The sequence below is a fragment of the Eimeria mitis genome, genomic scaffold, assembly GCF_000499745.2.
Source record: "Eimeria mitis Houghton genomic scaffold, Emh_scaff35, whole genome shotgun sequence".
NCBI classification, from domain to species: Eukaryota; Apicomplexa; class Conoidasida; order Eucoccidiorida; family Eimeriidae; genus Eimeria; species Eimeria mitis.
Genome location: NW_024015252.1, coordinates 13,585 through 31,137, shown reverse-complemented (window position 1 = coordinate 31,137; position 17,553 = coordinate 13,585). Strand labels below are relative to the sequence as shown.

The window sequence follows — 17,553 nt, the reverse complement described above, 5'->3', positions numbered from 1 at the left end:
CTACATTTCTGATTATTGAGTGCACTTCTTCACCAGTATAGCACTTATCTTATCTGTGCGCGTCTTTTTGAATAGTCGAGGTCAACTCGTTCACCGGGCCCACACGAACTGGGGTGTTTCTCCAGGAGGTTTATGCATTTGCATGCCATTCCTCGACTCGATTTCAAGGTGGAACTCCGCTAGCGGCAGCTGTCCTAACAGACAGCGTGCAGCGGATTGGGACGCTGAAGATATTCGTTAGGAAGCTGTAGTGTTCGCGTGTTCCAGCGCACACTTGTGGGAGCCAGCTGAACAGTCCGTGAGGCGCACATGCAACTCAAAAATGGTTCGGTTGGACCGCGTTTTCGGTATTCTCCTGGCTGTTATTGCTTTTTGGTCGGCATTGCACTACCCTAAAGTTGCTGGAAGTATTCGCCATCGCCTTGGTGTCCCAGGCGGTGGCTACCCGGACCCGAGTGACCTGCGGATTTACGGCGCCGCTGCTGCGGCTTTCTACCTTGTCCTTCAGGTGAGTTGCCTAGCGTCGACGAACAAACTCGATTCCTACATGCAATTGCCACGCGCACTACCTGCTAAACGCAAAACATTGCGCTTTGTGTGCGAACGAGTGTGGGCGACTGCACACAATGAGACATAAGCGCATCGTGCGTCTCAGGGCCTCTGCACATGGCTGCTAAAACCGCTTGCGGATCGCCTACTTCCACGCGAGTAGGAATTCACTAGCACTACATTTTGCATTCCTGTACACTGCTGTGAAATGTATAGTTGAACCGCTCACGTGGCGGCTCCCGACATGCGCAGCTAGTGTATTGCTAGTTCTTCTACGTTCCCTTTTCCCCCTGATACTTGCATCTTAGGGATGAGCATATTCGAAATAGCCATGCGTTTTTGGCTTGCAATGCTGAGGATTCTTGTTAACCTCCCCCGGTCTGTTTTTCCTGCAGCCGATGGAGCGAGCAGGTGCGACAACTACTCTGCTCTCATTTCGGGGCAATGACTTGGAAGATGTTGTACTTTTTAATGACTACAGCGGTGTGCCTTCTGTCCTTTCGGAACGAGCGCTGGTGGCCACAACAGCTCGGTGGCGAGGGTGCAGAAGAGGAGCTGTGGAAGGGTGAGTCGTGCTGGCTTGTCGTCTGCCGTACCTGTCAATATGAGCGAGCGTGCCAAGCACTAGCGGGCAGATCATTGAGGATTGGCCTCTAGTTACAGTGAATTGCGAACGCACTAGGCCGCATGTGGCATCTCCACATGCCATCGGACACGGTATTTCAAGGCAAACGTTAACATGCGCGAAGCACAGTCAAGGCAGTGCGGGGTGTACTGCGATGTGTGTATAGACGGGACTCAGAGCAAAAATATGGCGTTTCTTCATACGTGTGGTTGTTCGTTTTGCAGGGTACCCGATGCAACAGAACAGCATTTACTGCCATCTGTACTTTTACGTTGCTTTCGGCCACCACCTCGCAACGCTTATCTACATTCTGAAGTCACCGTGGCTTCCCGACTTCTTTGACCAACTACTGCCTTGTGTTTCTGCTCTTTGTCTCATCTATTTCTCGTACATGAGCAACTTCTTGAGGGTCGGCGTAGTTATCTTATTTTGTCACGACATCTGCGATATTTTTACTTTCGGGTGCGTGATTCGTAGAAAAACTCGCCACTAAAGATTATCGAGTGCCTGTTAATAGCTTTCCAGATGATCACAAATGCCCCCGTTGTTTACTTTCAATTGTGGTCTTCTGTTGGATCAAATGCGGTGCTTATGATCAGGTGCAAGGCGTTTGTAGACACGCCGTATCATAAAGTTACAATTGGACTTTTTGTGTTGCTAACGAGCTGCTGGTTCTACTTCCGGCTATACACCTTCCCATCTGCTGCCCTCTTCCCCATATTTAAGGCGATAAAGACTCGGCCAGACAATTCTGAGACGGAAAGCAGTAGCTACTTCATTTTCATTCTCCTCACACTGAGCCTCATGAACATATATTGGTATGCATATAACTCACATTGATCATTCCACGTAGCCGCAGGGGCATATGACACGAATTGGAACCACAGAAGAGATAGGGTGGGCGCATATATTTGGGGCCAATCATGCCTGCACATGTACTTGTATGGTTGTGCTCTTGCAGGTTTGTGCTGATGGTGAAGATGTTTGTGCACTTCATCCTCAGTGGTCAGATGAGAGACTTGCATTCAAGAGTTTCAGAGGTGGATTCCTCAGGGCAGCCAAGGGATCGTCTCGATGTTAAGCCATCGAAAGTGGAGTGACTCGGGAACATGTGGGCATGTGCGTCTTCTCGGGAATTCCTATGAGCCCTTCCAACAATCGGCATAGGCAGACAAGCGGCGTCCGCCTCCACCGGGTTATTTCGTCCTTCCCTGAGTGATTACTTTGTCGCTTTTGGTGCCCAGGGGGCTGGACGCGGGTTGTTTCCTGGACCGTGAGGCTTGCCGTATGTGGCTTCGTCTGGCGATAAAGCTGCTGGCCTCCACTGGCTCTTAGGGCTCTCACGGTGTGCGCCCGTGGTGGAATCCATGTGCTACAGAGCTTGTGGAAGTGGGACGCTGGCACAAACACAGGCACGGTAGGAAGCCAGCGGCGTCAAGGACATCTCTTTCTGTGGTAGAAGGGGACGATGGCTTCTGACTGCTCGCCCGTTGATGTCAGTTGTTATATCATCAGACCGAGTCAGTCGGTCTTCCTTGGCAGACAGCGCCCCAGAGTTAATGGGGAATGGCATAGATGGCAACGCTCTTGCGCCAGCGCAGCCCAAGGGGCGCGTAGGGGTGTGGCGTACACTTGCGCTCCGCAGCCATGTGGCTCCGTGGAAAATAAGGGAACAGTAGCACCACTATTTCTGTTGGTCACTGCGATTCCATCATGCGCAGCCCGTCAAAAGCATCTCCTTAGACGGTGGGCAAAAAGTTATGTTCAACAAATTGCGATGCCAGCTCTTGTCCCTCGGCTGTACACAGGGACCTTTTTCGCAATCGAAACAGTGCTCCAACACACCGCTTGCTGTTTTACGCCACTTCAATACTTTAAAACACTGTTTAATTCAATGGTGTGGAATAACTCCACTTTGTGCCCAGCCAATATTAGCTTCCCAGTTGATGCCGCACTGCTGCCACTGTCACAGTGCTGCCACTGTGGCGGAGCATGGGGGTGAGGTAGGACATCCGCCTCTGCGCCTGTGTAGCTACTAAAATGATAATTTCGAGCAGCGGCAAGGTCTGACAGTCTCAAGTATGTAAATGGAAGGATCGAGGTGCAGTACCTACCGAATATGGGAGTAGAGCCAGACTGAAAGCTATGTAGGAAATCTGTGTGATCATAAACGGACATTTGCCACGAGAACATGCTGCCATCCATTTGTCACTGGCAATGTGCTATGAAAACAGTGCCACCCACAAACCTGGTGCAGACTGGCAAATTATACCTAGACCATAAGATATTTGAGTGCAGGAGTCGCCGCCTGAGTGCGTGAGTACGCAAGGCACGGCAGCTAAGCCCTGGAGACATCCCACCACCTGTATTAATATTAGATCAAAATGTTGAAAAAGCAAAGGCTTCGCCATTGGCTTGCGTTGGTTGCTTCTTCCGAGCAATTCCTCATCTGTGAATAGCAGGAATTACCTTCAGCGTGAAAAATTCACCCTCTTAAAATGATCCTGTTCCCTGTGCAGTCTAACAAAAACCTCGTAAGGGGCAAGCTGATCTGATGGGCTAACTAGAGGACCGAGTTTGAAGTTACGCCCGTACCATGTCTTGAGAGATCCAGTGTACAAGACTGTTACAGTTCCAGAACTGAGATGACCAGAACAACTCAAGCTACAAGACAATGATTTCGACAACAAAAAGGAATATGTACCTCTGCAACCATAACAGTAAAACAATTTCATCAAAGGGAAGCTCCCCCCGGCTGTAAACTTGCATTTCCGAGTGTGGCACCAGACCTCAGAAAATGCCTCTAATGTTTACGCGTTCTTCATGACGACATCGCTCTTCATAGACAAGCTATCAAAAAGATTGCTCCAATACATCCAGTTCTCGAGTCTTCACAAGTGCCAGATTGGTATAAAGGGATCCACTCCTGCTGCTTTACACAATAACTCTGCCATGCGAAACTGCCCAGCGCCTGTACAAGCGGAATTAAAAAACTGTTCCTGTTAGCGTCTGCCCGTCTTCCCATGCCGTCTCTTTCCCTTCGCTTTGCTGGCCTTCTTCTTCTTATGTTTTCGCGAAGATTTATCATGCCCAGGTTGCCTGCTGGGAGTCTGAGGATCCAGTGGCTCCCCCTCCGGATTTTTGTGCCTTAACTCATCATCGAAAGAATCACAATTACCCACTGTACCTTCTGCGACTGCAAGAGGCTCCCCGTCTGTTCCAGCCGTTTGGACTGGCTCCGCTTCGCTTGGACTCTGGGTATTTTTGTTCCGGCGCGACCTCCTCTTCTTTTTGCCGGACTTTGTCTTCGGCTCTTTCTTATCGTCCAAAGATTGATTGATGTCATCAGGTTGCACAAGCTCGGTCGACGCTGTATCTGGTTCCTTTCCCAGATCCGTTGCACTTTTAGTTGAGAAGCAATCCGTTCTCGCTTTCTGCTCCTCCCGTATGATGTTCGTTACATCTACGACCTCGCTTTCTCTTTCATGACTTGCTTGGGTTCCCGGAATGGGAGGGGTCAAGACGACTGCTCGGTCGTCTTCACCTTTTGGTCTAGTACCTCGACAAGCCGTCTGTTCAGTGAAGGAACTGCGTATTTCCCCTTGCAAACCATGTATGAAGTTTGTGTCATTTACTCCCTCCCTTTCTTCTATTTGGTTCCCCTGGCTCCCCAGAATAGGAGGGGTCGAAACGACTGCCCGATGATCTTCTTCTCCACCGCTTGTGGAAGTCGGGCAAATAAAGGAGATTGGGGAGGATGTAACTCGACTATCATTTCCTGGCGTTGTCTCTTGAGACGTATTGCGGCATTCTTCGTGACATTTCAGCTTTTCGTCCAAGACTGGGATATTTGAGTCGACGAAATTCTTGTCCTGTGGCAGGAGGAGCTCAACTTCTGGCATACCTTCCTTTTCATTTGTAGACGCCGCAAAGGCTTCAGGAAGTTCGTGCTTCTCATTCTTGGGATTCACTAAACAATTTGGGGTAGCGTTTGGTACCTTTTCGGCGTCAAGCCTTGCTACGGTCTGCTGATCCTGAGGCCCCGAATCAGTGACGGATTGCGCAATGTCACAAGCCACATGATCCTGCAACTTCTGCAGGGGCTCATGCGGCGCTGATTCCTCGGAACACTTCCTTTCAGACAGCTGATCACACTGAGCAGTTCCCCTAGTCTGCCGCTTGCTTGGCTGGTTAACAGCTCCCACGTTCCTCCAGCACAAACACGTGAATTTCCCCATAGTCGATCGAGCTCGATAAAGCCTCCTGAGCTCCGCAGTTCTTGCGTAGAGAGCGGTCGTGGAAGGCCACCGGGAGCGCCGGGGTACCTAGGGCGTTGTTCGTCGGAGACGCAGCAGTTAATACCCAACCTAAAAAGAAAAAGTATAAAGTGATGCCAGTTCTCGGATGGGGAAGCCCATAACAATTTCCCCTTCTTGCTTGAAGCGTTGGTGGCGACGGCGGCCCCACAGCGCAATTGGAACTACCAAGGTAGTTCCATGTACAGCCGAAAAAGATCGGATACTCTGTTCCGAAAAACAGACATATAAATAAGGGAACAACGAAAGTCTGCAGTGCAGAGACACCGTCCTGCTGCAACAATGCGCCGCTCGGGAGGGACTGCCGCCCGTGCCACCACTGAGGCCGAGTGGAGCGGGGTTAGAGGAAAGCCCTTGCCTGACCTTTATCTGCTGACGTTTAAATAAAAGTGCACTTAAGCGCATACATATAATGATTTTTCTACAGCGATGGTCCCAGCTCTGCTGAAAATGACGGTGCTTGCGGCCCGGTCGACGGTGAGGGCCGAGCAGTGGGTGGGCTTGGCTGTTAGCAAGTACGTCGCTCACTGCGGGTTACTGCTGGTGAATACTTTTACCGCTGATGTTTTTATCCCAATATATTTCGTTGGGAGGTGCACGGTTTGTTCTACGTCCACACTTTGGGACGGTACCGAGCCTACAAGTGAATCGCCGGGCCTCCCGGCCGTGGGCCCTAGCTGTGAGGCTGAATTTCATCGGATACAAAGTGGCGATATGCCTCTACCAATAAAGTACAACAAAGGTCCAGAAATGCCCAGCCTCAGTGGTTACACCTATATCAGTTGGTGGCTTGATTCCCTGTTGTAAGGAGAGGCCTCGAACTGAGCGAAAGCGTAGCATTGTCTACCCCAAGTTAGCAACGGAGCATCCACTTGACATTGGTAGGCTGCTTGTAAACAAATATGAATGCTCACCAAGTGTCTACAGAGAGAGTGCCTGCAGCAAAGAAAGCTTGGTTGTGCGTGCACGGAACACTGCTTTGCATCATTATGTTGAAGCGAGGTGAGCGGCGTCATATCAGGCGGCTTCCTCTCCCGAATTTCCAGGCGCTGAGCTTGTGCGCCCCGGACACCTGGAGACGAGGGAGGGAGGCAGGTTTGTTTTAGGAAACGCCTCGCTTAAGTCTTTGGGCTTCATTGCAGCAGACTGCGGTCCTCTAAAAAGGCAGCGGACTCTCCCGTTGCTTGCACCCAATGGTTCATTGGAACAGCTCCGAATAGTGACTCCGCCCCACCCCCAACACAGAGACATAATGCGTAGTAATAATCAAAGACAAAGGAAAAAAGCGTTAAAAGCTTCCCCTAGCATCCTTGTCAAACTCCAGCCTCCTCATCTTGCGATTATAGATACTGACATTGATCTGCTCTTGGATGGGGAGGCAACCCACTCTCAAAGGCATCTTCACCAGGACTCAGCGCTTATTCTGGAGGTCAAAAGCTCATGTCGACCATCAATAATTCAGGAAGAACAACTGTGCCTCTGCCGACCAACAATTTCTGACGGGCCCCGCGATGCGAAAACAGTCGAGGCGTTCCTTGGCTGTCATACCGGCGTCTGGTAAATGCACCGGAACATTTACAATTGCCATTTGCCTCTTTTCTATTGGCTCAAGATAGACGACGGCGGTGGCAGCATCTACGCAGAGGTTCTGCTTTCTCCGAGCGCATCAGCTCTGCGCGGGCCTTCTTCCTAGGTCCCCAATGGAACTGGTTATTTTTGCAGCACAGCAAACTTAAGCAAGAAAAGCTGTCGATAGAGCGCTACATCGAAAAGTATTTGCCCTTTGTGAGCAGAAGTCCAATTGTGGCCCCGAAGCTGCTCTGTAATTGGTTCATAGCAGGGGGGGGCCACCACAGAGAGGCGCTCGGTAAGCGGCAGGGCAGCCAACGGTGCAGAGATATAAGGAGTGAAAGGCGGAACTCGCTGATACGATGGAGTACCTTGGCATAAAAGAAGGTAAAAAGTGCCACTTCCACAGCGCCAGCTGAAGAGCAAAGAAATCATTTTGGTTAAGGCCTCAGAATTAGGGCCTATTGATACTGCGGCAGTGAATGGCAGACCAGTGCAGGAGCGGGTTAGGGGCGTAAATCGACAGACGTTAGCCAATTGGACACCAAACAGGCGAGAATGACGCACGAAACTGAGTATATGCTGCTTTCGCAATAAACAAGTTCGCATAAAGCCAGTCCCAAGGTGCGATGCCCAGCCTCAAGTAGAGAGTGAACAGCTGTATTATAGACCCGTTCTGGAGAAGGAAATATATCAAGCCACTCTGATGAATTGTGCTGTGTATAAGGTAGTAAATACAGGAGCGGCTCAGGGCGGACGCTTTCAGTTTGACCCTGGCTTCTGCTGGTTTGCGGTGGTGATATCGTGGTCTCTTGAGTCGCCTAATGAATTCGCGCCAGAAGGCGCTAATAAATTTCTGGTTCCTATCAGTAATGGTGCTCGTCAGAAAGCCGTAGAGCTTCTAAAGATGACTACTGAGGAATTACGCCACCCCCTCTGCAGTAACGGGACTCCAGCACGGGATGAAGTGGGCATACTTCGTGAATTTGCCCACAGCAACGTAAATACTATCGGCTCTGACCGATGGTAATCCCAGAACGAAACTCATTGAGATATCTGCCCTGATTCGCTCAGGAATCTACTGCAATCTTCTGCAGGAGTTCTGGTCTGCCTCTGCTTCTAATAGAGATGTTTCTATACTAATTGAAACTGTAACACTTCGGGTGCATTTCGACAACAAAAGTACAGCACCGGAGAAGTTAGGAACTCCTGCGCTGCCTCCGCCTCATGATGCCTACACACTTGGATGGCCGAGACAGGTGGAGGGGTTCTTTACGAATTAGCTGCCAAAGCTGCAGGCACGCCTAATGAATTGGTGTCGAGATATAATTGCCTTTTGCTGGATGTGATGCAGACATTGCACACGTTCGAATGCGACGGGGTGCGTAGGCGCTGTTAGCTTCTCCAGCGGAAGGCATGTCCTGTTCAACCTCCGTTATGCCAGAACATAAAAAGACTAGAATCANTTAGCTTCTCCAGCGGAAGGCATGTCCTGTTCAACCTCCGTTATGCCAGAACATAAAAAGACTAGAATCATCTTCAGGACTTCTAGAAAGATTATATCAAGGCTATTTTTTCACGGGAAGCGAGATACTGACTAGGTCAGTGCTATACACCGGCCATCTAGCTGTAAGGAATGGGTTCGTTGCTCGCACCCGTCACAATGAATTTTGCCGTGCTACTAAGTGTAACAATGGGAGTTGTCGGCTATAGCTGAAGAGAGGCGAATGCTACTATAGTTTTACAGTACTTAAGATGAAAGCTCTCCGAAAGGAGCGAACCACCCCTTGGGGCTTTCAAAAGACCCTGACTCAGCGACACAAGGAGAAGTGGGAATTTATCAGTTGCATCTCACGTTGGTGCACCTACCGCTGAAGGCTGGTTTCACAGGAAAGCATAGCCAAGCCCCCTATGTCGCACCTCTTAACACTGCAGACAATTGCTAGCCGGTTACCTGGTCCTGAGTAGCCAGTCTGAGTGCAAGTATAAATGCATGCAATAACTTCGCACAGAGCAAGCTACTCGAACCATCTATAATTCCCTTGCCCAAGCCAACACGCAAACACGAGATTAACAAGACGCACTCCGCTGGCGTATTTCGTGGGACTTTCACCCTTCGATGGCTGAGAAGAGACAGTGCATAATTGCAAACCCACGTTCAAAACTGGACTGGACTTCTAAATCATTTCCAAGCAAGACACCGACAGTGTCATTTGCATTGCAACTACCTTAGTTGTGGACTGGATCTGCTGAGAGGGCAGGCCCTCAAACCAACCGAACTTCGGAACCCAGCCTACTGTGAACTTGTTACAGATTTTGTGCATACTCTAGCCGATGCACAAGGAGCAAACCACCATAGAAAGGGAAGTAAAGCGAGGTGCCATCACTGCAGCAGGAGCCACATAGAGGGAATATCTCCAAGCGCGCCTCACTCAAACGCTAGTTACCGCCGCCGGGGCAGTGCCCGAGCCACACAGAAGTAGGTGTCCGGCGCCCCGCTGGAGACCCCCTTACTTCAAAGACCATAAGACGAGGCCTGGAAATCAAACAGAGAAACTGAAAAACCCAAGCAAAAATCTAGGCACACAAGATTGGAAATCAGACAGCAACACCCCCCAACATAACCTCTCGCAGACCACTTTCGCTCCCTGCCCGGCGAAGATGGGCATCACAGCAGTTCCCCTCCCCTACTCTGCAGCCTAGGAGCAGAACCCGTTGCTTCAAAAGAGCATTTTTGATTTCGAAGTGCTACTTCTATGAAACCTGACCCAACACACAGCACCAGACACCCACCATACCACAGCTGCACTCTGCATCACCCGGGATCGCATAGAGCGTTTAGAGCGTGTGCACACACCAGCATGGTGTCTCAGTTCAGAGTACGTATCAAGGAACTAAGAAGTGGAAAAAGTGGCAGCTTCAACTTTTACTCATGGAAGGAAGCCTACTGATGCCGTGCTGCAGTCATAGGATATCCTGGACGCCAGATTGTGTTTTAAGGGCCGGCCAGTGAGAACGTGTGAAGTGGGTCTATTTGTAAGATTCAGCTTCGGCTAACAGCAAGAGTTCAAAGAGATTAGCTCCTCGAAACCTCCCATACTGCTTTAAAGTACACTTGCTCTGCATGCTGAGCAGCTGCTGGCAGCCAGCAGCATGTGGCCGCGGTGCTGATGTGCAGGCGGCGCTTCTCGCGGCGCGAGCCGCGAGCCGGCCGCTTGAACTTTCAGGGGGCTTTGCTGTGCCTTTATGTTGGAGGGCTTTCGCACAAATCCCTATTATCAAACTGTAATTACTGACTAGTTTTGATTGCCGCGACGGCGGCCAAGTCCCGACATTCTGCTGCGGATCTTCGGGTTGGCCGTGGATTCGTTGACCCGGCAGAAGCATGCCACCTGTAGGCCTCTGCGTCGCCCAGTGACTCCATCCGTTTAATCAATTTCTTGTCACATCATAGTAGTTGTTTGTGTACGCGGGCACCGCCATCTCTCAGCTTCCTGCTGGTGACGCCGTAGGCTCACCTTCCCCTCTGGAGGTTCCCGGGGCTTTCAGGAGCAGGCGCCTACACCTTTGCCGCACGTTACTTCTTTGTTGTTCCCGCAGAACATCGCATCAGCCGCCGCAGAGTCTGGGGGTGCGATCGCCACCTTTTCCTGGTGGCTGTCTTGCAGGAACCCTAAGAATGGCTGTCCTGCACTGTTTCGTAGAGGGCACCAAGCAGCAGCGTGGCTTTGGAGCCTTCCTGGCTCGCAACATCCGCAGAACACTGTGATATCAAGGCGTATACTGCTTTTTCCCGTGCAAGACGCGCAGGCGGGGAAGGCCGCGGCAGTGGCGGGGCTGTGCGGTCTTAGTGGTGCTTAGCACAACTCGCACGTGCCATCCACGGCCGCGGCAGAGCTCTTGGGGTTTGTCTCTGTCGCTTACTTGCTTCGTAATAACGTTTCATTCTTCCGTTAACGGGGCAGGGGTTAGTGACCGCAGGGGGTCTTGCGGGCTGGCGCGTCTTGCTTGTTGATGGAGCAGAACCTGTGAGAGGGCGAGTCTATCAAGGTAGCGTTCTCTTCGGTGCTCTGGGCAGAATCGCAGTTGGCGTGAACTCTTCGGCCAGCGGAGGAGTAATAGGGTGTCTTGTCACGGCACATGAGTTGCAAAGGCTGCGCTTGTCTCCGCCTGCACGTTCGAGTGCAATTTCTCCAAGCGTGATTGCATCCTCAGCAGACTTAACTTTTCGAGGGGGCTTTTTGTGTTTCTGCGCAACTCTGCGACGCTCTGGTTTCCCCTTGAACCCGGCAGCGCTTGCGCTTTCGGCAGTTTTTCTGCAGGATCACTAGGGGAAGCGGAAGTCGCGAGTGCGGCTCCCGACGGAGAACCGCTTCTGGCATAAGTGCTGATATGCTGCATAGGAGCCACCAATGAATAGCCCGCCACTATGGCGCACCATGCAGACAGTTCAAAATCTAATCAAAACCCTCTTAGAGATGCCAGGATCGGCGGCATCTGGCGGTTGGGCCGTAAGATCGGCTCAGGGTCATTTGGAGATATCTACAAAGGTAATATTTCAGTGGTGCACTACAGTGAAACATGTACTGAACATATGGACCAGTGACCTCCCAGGACTTCACTGCATAGCTGTTGAGGCAACGCAAATGCGAGGCCAGCGACGACACTTGACTCTACTTTCTCGTTGCAGTGAGGGAAGGCGCAGGCCTTGCACACCATGCCTGCCGGCCAACAGACACTTATGGAGTGTAAGGTCGTGTGTGGTTTTGGACTGCTTTTGTTTCAGGTGTGAATGTACAGACTGGAGAGGAGGTGGCGATGAAGGTAGAGAGTGCCAAAGCAAAGCACCCCCAGCTCATTTATGAGTCTAAACTCATAAAGCATTTACAAGGAGCCCCTGGAATAGCACAGATTTACTACTGTGATGCGGAGGCTGACTTCAACATCATGGTTATGGAGTTGCTGGGCCCCAGCCTAGAGGACCTTTTCAACCTCTGCAGCCGCCAGTTCACGCTCCGGACGATCCTGATGATTGCTGACCAAGTCGTGAGTACTCTCATGCCACTTCCCGAAGCCAATGTTGCTTCGTAGAACGTGGGAGTAGTATGCGCTCTCGAACTGACTCGATTCTTGACAATGCGTTAATTGCGTCGCCGTCTGCACGCTTGTGTTCACTGCAGCTCGACCGCGTTGAGTATCTACACAGCAAGAATTTCATCCACCGGGACATCAAACCGGACAATTTTCTGATTGGCAGAGTGAACGGACCTCATCAGAGTGTGGTGAGAACCCCTCAATACTTTTGCCTCGGGTGTATGTAACTCATTGGACTATGGGCGCGTATGTCGCAAGTGTTGCGAACCAGGCGCGTACGAGTGTTACTAGCGGTGTCTCTAGTTCTGTGTGGTATCTGCATTGGATGTTCAGATATACATGATAGATTACGGACTGGCAAAGAAGTACCGTGATCCGAAGACACACCAGCACATCCCATATCGGGAAAACAAAAACTTAACGGGGACAGCCCGCTACGCCTCTATCAGTGCACACCTTGGCTCCGAACAAAGTCGGCGTGATGACTTAGAGGCTGTGGGCTACGTCCTCATGTACTTCTGCAGGGGTGAGAGAATGCTGGTAGCATATGACTTTTCGGAGCAGTCCTCGGTGGACGCTGGATGCATGCATGGCTGGGCACTCAGTTTGTTCTGTTTAAACAGTGCTACCATGCGTGCTGGTGCTGTTATGGAGCAGCTGGGACGCTACCCTGGCAAGGCATTAAGGCGAACACGAAGCAGGAGAAATACCACAAGATCATGGAGAAGAAGATGTCTACTCCTGTCGAGGTCCTATGCAAAGGATACCCCGGTGTGTGCGCTTGACTAGCCGACCTTTGTGCACGAGATGCCTGTCTTTGCAGTCAGCAGGTGGATCAGTTGCATGTTACTGCAATGATGGTTTTCCGCGTAAATGCTCCGTGAGGTCACCCAACACCGAATCTCGCCTTGTGTCTGTGCTTCCTCTTTAGCGGAATTTGCGACTTACCTTAACTACTGTCGGCAGCTCCGCTTCGAAGATCGGCCGGATTACGCGTATCTCCGGGGGCTCTTTAAGGATCTCTACATTAAAGAGGGATTTGATGTAGGACATATTCCCTTCGCTGGTTGCCTTTGGTTTTTCGCTTTCGTGTTTCCTTGAGTAGCGTGAAGCCATTGCTAGGACATATACGAGCAGTTGGGGGCTTTGAAGGGTGTGTGCGACTTGTCTGCAGCAGCAGGATGCTGCATTCGATTGGACGCCGAAGCTAAATGCTCGGAATTCTAGCCTTGGTCACTCGGTGAGCAGAACGCATGCCTGGTGATTCGCTGACACGTCCTTCAGAGCGCATGGAAGATCGAGGCGTGGATGTGTGCAAACATAGTTTCACTTTCCATGACACCGCGGGTGTGCGGCGGACCCGATTTAACAGACTGGGTATCCGCTATTGAAGGCATTTTGCCAGACGTTACAAAGTGCATAACCATTTAACCACCGTTGCAAATGGGAATCTTCATTTTGTACCACAGGGGGATCGCCTGCATGCCCACTGCAGCCAAGAACCACGGCATCGCTCTAGACGGGAACAAGATAGGCTTGCTCGTAAGTTTTCATGAGAGCAGTCTGCCTTTTCCCAGGGATATCCGTGGCTCCAAGCAGTCTAATCCCGGTCCTGGCATATTGCTGCTGGCGATGTGATGCAGCGGGAAGGAGTCGCGATGCCAGTAAGAACCAAGTCGTCGCAGGAAACGGCAATTTAGTCAACCCTTCGATGGCAACAAACCCAGGCGGACCGTCGTACGTCGGTATTCGTTAATATTGCTTTTCAGAGACGGCTGTCATCGCTTTTGGTATAACATTGTTTCTTGTTGACCTCTCGCTCATAGCGCTTGCACATGGATAATATTTAAGGGTTGGATTGCTGTTTGCTCTTTAACGAAATTCAGAGTGATGGCGCCGGAGCGCGGGGCGGGCGAGGGCGTTGTGCAGAATGCACTCGAGGCGCAGCAGGAGAAAGACGAGACGTAAGGAGTTCGGCGCTCGTTAGTATCGATTGTGCTCCCTGTCCCGCCGACTACTGGCATTCATGATGCTTGCTGAGCTGCTTGTTCAGTTATCTCCTCCCGTCGTCCTTCTTAGGATAGCCATGCATATGGGCTTCAGGCATTTCAGTTGTTTGCTCGATCGGGCTGAGGCAATGCCTTTGTGGTCCGGGTGCTGTCTTTGCAGGACGAAACAGCGCAGCCATTTGTCTTGCTTGCCTTTTGTAAGATCTATCACGCCTTAGCTGTCTTTACACGCGAATTCGTGACGGATTCTGCCTGCTACCGAGTTGCAGGAGGCCCCGGTGGACTCTCTTTGGTGTGCTTTGTTTGTCCTCCCGTTCAGTTTTGTGTCAAATCTCCCACGAAGACCTGAGCAGCGGACATCGCCTTCCCGCATTATGGAGAAACCATCTGAATTTGGCGTAGACGAGCACGCGTCGTTGGTGGAACGGATGTGCATTTGATCGGTCTGTATGCTCCGTCGTTGGACCAGGCGCGTGTTCATTGTGTCATCCGAGGGAAGACAAAGCACGGAGACGCGTTGCGGATGATGGGACCCACAGCTGCTTAGAACTTCTGGAGCAGTACCAAATACAAGTCCTGGCGACCATGTTGCTGGCTGTACTGACTATGAATCGTGGGGCCGGGTGCAGTCGGTTTTAGCCGTGGACAGTAGTGCGCCACCGCGAGCGGACGCCATCACATATCCGTGATAAGTAGCTTAACAGGTAGAGTGCTTTGACAGTTTGGAATCCCAGCGGTGAAGGTGCTAGCGGATCCAGAGGCGTTGGCCAGCGCTCGTGTTGTGGACGCAGCGGACGCGGCAGATGACCGTGGTGCAGTATTGGAGCTATCGTTGTCTCAAGCATAGTGCACGAATTCTGCTCCCTTTAAGAGGCGCTAGCTGTGTTACTTTGAGTTACAACTGTTGCTACGATCTGCCTACTTCCCGCGAGAGAGGCTTGGTAGTTAAAAGAAAATGCTATCTATGCATGGTGCAGCTGTTGAGCAACTTGAGTTATTCAAGGTACGCGAGGTTCATGGTCTCCCCTCGGTACTGTGCACTTTGTTGCCTTGCTGCAATGCTAGAAGCAGCGGCACGACAGGGTAGGGAGATTTCGCAGTTTTGTACCGTGCGGACGGCGAAAGCTGTCCGGCGTCGGGATCTACATGCTTCAGGAACCAAGGAGAAACAGTACTTAAACAACACTTAGAATGTTTTGGTTCTGGAGGTGCAATAAAGGACTCATTATTGCTGGGCGTTCTAGCGGTTTGCCTTTGTACGGTATCGAGATTCCACGAGACTGTTACACGTTCGTGTGTAGCTGTACCAATAGCTCTTCCAGAGTAAAGATGCGATACCAGTTGCGTCTAGTAACTATCGAGCACAGTAGGCCGAACACCCCCCCAGCGGTTGTGTAGGGCACACAGTCCGCTGGTGCACTTGCGTGAGTTTTTCCACGGTTCCACGTTCCACAGCAAGACCTGCCATTTGCTGCTTCTACCATACCCGAGATTACGCAACAAATCTCTGGAGGCTCTTCAAACACTGCTCTAACTTGGAGCACTGTTGAGTAGCGGATTCGAGTGCGGCTTGGTGCACCGCGAGCACTTGCGAAATGGCAGCCACGGGATCCGGCTGACTCCTCCGAGCCGCTTGGGCGATAGCAGCACTGAGCTCGTCCATCTGCGCATCAATATCTAGCACACGCTGTGACATGCTCTGCTCGACGGTGGAGCAGACGGTTCGCTGCTCCTGCGGCGAGAGCCTCGCCAGCAGGCTGCCTTCTATTGAAGCTAATAGATTAGAGAGGTCATTCTGCTGCTGCTCAATCATGTCAATGGTTTCGCCGACAAACAGCTGCCGCCGGTGCACGCGCTGCTGCTCTTCGCGTATGCTGGCGAGGGCTCTTGATTGGGTAATCAGAGACGCTTCCACCGCAGCCACCTCCTGGGCCAGCTCATCAAATTGTCCCACCTTCCTCTGTAACCTCCTCTCCCAATTACTCAGGAGATCATCCATCCTTTCGTGCTGCATGGTTTCTAGTGCAACCTCTTCTGGTGGCAACGCCGGAGCGCTTCGAACGCCTGCCCCTGCCGCTGATGCGGGGTTTGCCTCAACACTGCTCCCTGATTTGACCCCAAAGAGAGAGCCTGATGGCGGTGCAGCATTCGGAGCAGTAGAAGTGGGACTAGCTCCGGGAAGACTCTGACTGTGCCCACCGGTCGTATTCTGCTCGACAGCCGATGAAGGCGCAGAAGCCTCTTCACTTCCTTTCTGCCCACTTTTTGTCTCCGCTGAAGTTTTTGCCGTACTCGACGACAAGCTTCCAATGCTGCCGCTGCTTCCAGAAACGCCAAAGCCAAAAAGGGACGATCCAGTCGTTGTGCCTGCCTGTCCAACTGTCTGTGGCTGCTGGGTCGCCCCAGAGGCGGCGGCTGGGGTCCCGAACAAGCCGCTGCCCTTTCCATCACTCCCTCCACTAGCACCTGCGACAGAACCTGAGGCAGTTCCGAAGAGGCCACCACCGCTGGCTGGTTTTGTTGCGTCTCCTAGGCTCCCAAAAAGGCCACTTCCCTTCGAAGCATCAGCCGTTCCGCCTCCTGAGGCAGACCCAGTGGGAAGCGTCGCTGCGCCAGTTACGGAGGTACCTGACGAACTCTTTCCACTCAAAGAGCCTCCAGCAGGTTGATTTGTCTCTGGAGCTGCTGAAGAAGACCCAAACAGTCCAGTTGAAACTGAGTCTGGCTTGCCACTAGTCGTTGGAGCGGGGGTGCTGCTTCCGAAGAGGCCTCCTTTTGGAGCGTCCCCTGTGTTTCCCGCTGTCGAGAGTCCTCCAAACAGTCCTCCTGGCTTTACGATCTCGTTTGACTTGTTTGTTGCAGTGGTTCCACCAAACAACCCCGATTTTGTAGAGTCGGACAACCCGGGGGTTGCGCTGGCGCCTCCCCCGAAGAGGCCTCCTTGTGCAGCGCTCTGCGCATTTCCCGCGGGAGCGGCCGCGCTCCCAAATAAACCTCCTGTGGAACCGCTCGCCGTATTGGCCCCTGATCCCAAACTCGAGGTGGCACTACTTCCGAAAAGGCCCCCAGCTGAGCTCGAAGGCATGCCCGCACCACTGCCGAACGGACCGCCACCAGAGAGTGTGGAATTTGATGAAGTTGACCCGAACAACCCACCCTCCTTTGGCAGTGACGCTGGGGCTGCTAAGCCACCCGCTGCTGGGGCCGCCGCCGCCGCAGTTCCAAGTGATGACCCGGTTGCGGCATTACCGAATATGCTGGAAGTCGTCGCAGCATTAGCAGCTTGCCCAGCGGAGCCGAATAGGGTACCGGAAGCAGCAGGTGTTCCCGTCGTTGCGGCATTAGTGCCGGACATGCTTCCGAACAGGCCTGATTCTCCGCCACCTAGCAT

General features: G+C 52.0%; 4 protein-coding genes across 4 annotated transcripts; 2 read left to right on the top strand and 2 right to left on the bottom strand.

Moving 5' to 3' along the window:
- Positions 1–322: 322 nt before the first annotated feature.
- Positions 323–2,274, top strand: EMH_0037690 (longevity-assurance (LAG1) domain-containing protein, putative; the record flags this gene model as incomplete). Its single annotated transcript, XM_038022591.1, has 5 exons — positions 323–508; positions 945–1,032; positions 1,399–1,636; positions 1,774–1,992; positions 2,136–2,274. The coding sequence occupies 5 exons, from the start codon at positions 323–325 to the stop codon at positions 2,272–2,274; spliced, it is 870 nt and encodes a 289-aa protein (XP_037878445.1).
- Positions 2,275–4,176: 1,902 nt separating this feature from the next.
- Positions 4,177–5,412, bottom strand: EMH_0037580 (uncharacterized protein; the record flags this gene model as incomplete). Its single annotated transcript, XM_038022590.1, has 1 exon — positions 4,177–5,412. One exon carries the CDS (start codon positions 5,410–5,412, stop codon positions 4,177–4,179), a length of 1,236 nt encoding a protein of 411 aa, XP_037878444.1.
- Positions 5,413–11,488: 6,076 nt separating this feature from the next.
- EMH_0037470 (Casein kinase one (CK1) TgCK1b, putative) lies at positions 11,489–14,380 on the top strand (the record flags this gene model as incomplete). The annotated part of the gene is made up of 11 exons (XM_038022589.1): positions 11,489–11,609; positions 11,846–12,105; positions 12,240–12,341; positions 12,487–12,679; positions 12,811–12,924; positions 13,085–13,197; positions 13,328–13,393; positions 13,623–13,695; positions 13,797–13,890; positions 14,040–14,117; positions 14,323–14,380. The coding sequence occupies 11 exons, from the start codon at positions 11,489–11,491 to the stop codon at positions 14,378–14,380; spliced, it is 1,272 nt and encodes a 423-aa protein (XP_037878443.1).
- A 1,274-nt stretch (positions 14,381–15,654) lies between these two features.
- Positions 15,655–17,553, bottom strand: EMH_0037350 (uncharacterized protein; the record flags this gene model as incomplete). Its single annotated transcript, XM_038022588.1, has 1 exon — positions 15,655–17,553. One exon carries the CDS (start codon positions 17,551–17,553, stop codon positions 15,655–15,657), a length of 1,899 nt encoding a protein of 632 aa, XP_037878442.1.